The 3,704-nt window shown below is 53.8% G+C and overlaps 1 protein-coding gene across 1 annotated transcript in view; it reads right to left on the bottom strand.

Moving 5' to 3' along the window:
• The window catches only part of Cfap74 (cilia and flagella associated protein 74), a 56,441-nt gene that overhangs the window by 5,126 nt on the left and 47,611 nt on the right, over positions 1-3,704 (bottom strand). Inside the window, 6 exon segments of the mRNA XM_026790010.1 lie at positions 823-978; positions 1,242-1,361; positions 1,471-1,526; positions 1,666-1,775; positions 1,897-2,031; positions 2,676-2,839. Of these exon segments, the coding sequence (XP_026645811.1) occupies positions 823-978; positions 1,242-1,361; positions 1,471-1,526; positions 1,666-1,775; positions 1,897-2,031; positions 2,676-2,839 (741 nt within the window).

The raw sequence follows: 3,704 nt of genomic DNA, 5'->3' as shown, positions 1-3,704 counted from the left end.
TAAGCTGCCCTACACCAGCGTCCCTAACTAACAAACCCTAAGCTGCCCTATGCCAGCGTCCCTAACTAACAACAGCGTCCCTAATGAGATTGCCTGCTGCTGGATCACATCAGATGGGCCCAGGTGACATTATGCTCCAAGCCTTTTCTGGTGGCATCGCCAACAGTAACCACAGTGACCGTGTTTGGGAGTCAGTCACTCAGCTCACACTGGCCTTTTCTGAGGCTGGCTGGCAGCCTGCTTCCCTGCCCAACTGTGTGGCCAACTCTGTGCCTGTCAGCTGATCTTCAGAGCTCCTCTTAGCCGAACTATATCCTCATCTAGTCTCTTCCCCTCCCTCAACCCTCTCTTTGGAGAGTGCCCTGTCTGGCACTCCACTTCAGGACCCCACTTGCAGGCGGGCAAGTAGGTTGCTTGAGTCCAAACCCAGGGTAGCCCTCAGGGTGAAACAAGACCATGCTCATGGGGAGATGAGGGTGCCCAGCTCTCAGCATGGGTCTCCACAGAGGTCTATCCACAGGGTGGGGGAACCTAGGCAGAGTTCCAAAGAGAAGCAAACGAGAAGCAAAGCAGAAGGCTTGCTGCAGAACAGGAAATATCCTTCAGGCCAAGGGAGGGTGCTCCCGGCTTTCCCATAAGTAAAGGCTCAGGTCCCTGCTAGGAAGACATCAGAAATGACAGCCTGTTGGGAACAGAGAATTCGGGAGAGGCAATCTATGCCTTCAGGTGTTTCCCAACCAGCTGGGTACTTTCAAATGTAGAGTTCACTGGCTCCAAGAAATCCTTTTTCAGGGGGCTGGGACAAGGAAGGGCTTAATTTACCTTAAAAGTTGTTGAGACAGATTCTCTGGCAAGCACATAGCCCATGTTGAGGATGTTGCCTTCAATGGAGCATGTGATCATGGATGCCACACCTGTGCCGGTCAGGGTAAGGCTGAGGGTGCCTCTCTTGGTGATGATGTCCAGGATTTCTTGAACCTAAGGAGATCACGTGCTTTAGCAAAGAGCAGACATAGAACTCTGCCATGAGTAGCTGGCTGAAAGCATTGTGCCCCTGAGATGGCTTGGGGATCTTTGGCTCCACAGACTTGTTGACAAGAGCTGGCTCAGAAAGACAGGCTGCTTTCAGGCTCTCGCTGGTCACCTGGGCCTGAGAACACAGTGGTATCTGCCTGTGGCCGCACCACGGTCCTGCAGTGTGGGGGTCTGGGGCACCAGTACTGCCTGGGGGCTGCACTCACCAGCGTGCTCTCATGGGGAGAGAAGGACAGTGCCAGGGTTTGTGACTCGCCAGAACACAGCTTCTTGGAGGGGTTTATCAGAACAAAGGGGCCGCTGGGGCTCAGCACTGAGAACTCCAACTAAGGACTGAGTATCAAGGAGGAATACAATATTTTTGCAGGCTCTGCCACGCACCTCACTCCTATGTCCAACCCTGGAAGCTGACTCACTGAGCATGGATAAGGATACAGCAAGGTCCTCAGGGGAAATGTTCTGGAGGGTGATCTTCTTTATACTTCGATGCCCTGGAATGTGGCAGAGTCAGGTTACAGATCCTAGACCCCTAAGGAGCACCTGTTTCTACATCAAGGTCAGGGAGCAGCTGGTGAGAGTAGAAGATACGTTCTCAGGAGCAAGGGCTGTCAGTGTAGAATTAGGACTTACCTACAGCAATATCACCAAAGTTAAGGACACTATTGCCTTTGTTGGATGTAAGCACAATGGACGGAGCCACTGCTGGACACCATAGTTCCAGATATAGAGTATTATGGGGGCTAGAGGCAGGACAAGGACAAACAAGGGCAGATTAGGGTGACCCTGTCTCCCAGCAGAGATCTGACCAGCAGTAGAGGAGGGACAAGGATCACACCCCATCCTGTCGCAAGAACCCCACACCTGAAGCTCAGAGGTTTCAATTCCTTCCTGTCTTTGATGTCACCACTGGCAACAACACAGGGGACCACAATCCTGTCAAACTTCCCCTGGAAGGATCTGGCCAAGTTGGCTTGTGCAGCTTGGTATTCATCGGAGCTGGAATGAAACCAACAATGTACATTCATGCATGTACCTCATGACCTCTTAGGCTCTGAGTGGGACCAGACCTTCCTCATCTGTGATGCTCATGCCTGCTCTCTAGGGCTCTGGGCGCAGGTGGACTCTCTGGGGTGAAAGCATTAAGAGGCAGAGCTCAGGGCTACCATGGGTCCCAGGCGGTGGCCACACCAGTTTTGTTTGATAGACTAACTCTTCCACCCTTCTTTGGCTCCTGTAGGGACCTTCTTCCCCACTGCAGGCCCTGGTCACCCAGAAAGAGGGAGTAAATGTCTCCATCACCTCCACTTGTCCCTGGGTCCACAGGGACAAGTCCTGGGCTGGCAAGTGCCCAACCCATCAGAGCTTTCTTGGGCTCAGTTATTTATTGGGGAGACTGGGGAGTCAGACCATGGCACAGTCTGTTCAGAGGGCTATCAGGCCCATGGAAATAGTCAAGGAATAGATGCCTCGGAAGAAGAGCCCTGGGCCCAGCTATTTTGGAAGCCAGCCAGTCTGGACCTGCAGCCACGCAAGCCAGTGAAGCTGTGCTCCAGGCATTGCATGGGGAGAACCCTCTGCTGAACTGCACAGATCAGGGCAGGGCAGGTCAAACACAGACTGGGAGGATCCCTCCAGCCTACCTGACACTGAGCTCCTGCCTATGCAGCTCTGGAGTGTGGGGTGTGGAGGCCCGGGTTGGTCGGTCCCGGTTGTGAACCCGAACCACAGGCATGGACGGTTTCCACGTTTCCTTCCTTTGGACTGTTTCTTTTTGGAACTGTAAGCAGGAACAGATGCTGTGGGGCTACCATAGGGGCTCAGTCCTCTGCTCAGCAGGTGTTACACTGCTCCCCTGCCCCAGGCCCTTCTGAGGCCTAGCCTAGCAGGCTTGGTCTGACTGGTTGCTGAGTGACAGGAGCTACCAGTTCAAGTGTGGAGTGAACGGTGCCCTCAAATCAACTGGCTCTCTAGGGGAGTCTGACGGCAGGCACATCAGGGGAAAAAAGGAAGCAGTGGAGACAGGCAAGCATCCGGGGCATCTGGGAAGCCCAAGCGAGAGACTCCAAGAACAAGTTCATAGCCTGAAAGGTCTGACGTTAGAGAGAACAAGCCACAGGGAAGTGAGAAGTCTGCCACACTGGGGTCCTCAGTCTCCTCCAGTTCATGCCCTTCTGGTTCCTCACTGCCTCATCAGAAGGCGGAAGGTCAGGGCTCTTCGCTCATGTATGTGGTATAAAGGCACGAGGCCACGGCGTGGCAGAAGGACAAGCTGTAGCCAGTGGCCTCACAACTCCCTAGGGGCAGCATGTAAGGCTGTGCATACTGTTGGGTGAGGCTTGCCTACTGTTTCAAGGCTGCCTTCCCAAGATGTTTTCTGTGTTATCCTTCATGAGAGGCTATTCTGGGTTTTTATCCCAGTCCTGCTTTGGTTAAAATTCCAGCCACCCTTGGGGACACCCTCACCTCCCTCTGCCTGTGGTGCTTTCATGAGAGGGAGAGGTTTGCAAGACAATCTTCTACTCCTCCTGGAGCAGCTCAGAGCACAGTGCCAGGAAAGTCTGCCCTGTACTTCTGGGACACGCAGGACAGGTTGCAGTCCCAGAAGTCAGAGACCCACACAACTGCATCCCCCTTCCCTGTGCCGGCATAGCTCTGTTCTCCCTGTACCA

This window comes from Microtus ochrogaster, unplaced genomic scaffold (genome assembly GCF_000317375.1).
Source record: "Microtus ochrogaster isolate Prairie Vole_2 unplaced genomic scaffold, MicOch1.0 UNK38, whole genome shotgun sequence".
In the NCBI taxonomy this organism is placed as follows: Eukaryota; Metazoa; Chordata; class Mammalia; order Rodentia; family Cricetidae; genus Microtus; species Microtus ochrogaster.
Note: the sequence above shows the minus strand (reverse complement) of the source record. Positions and strands in the feature narration are given on the sequence as shown.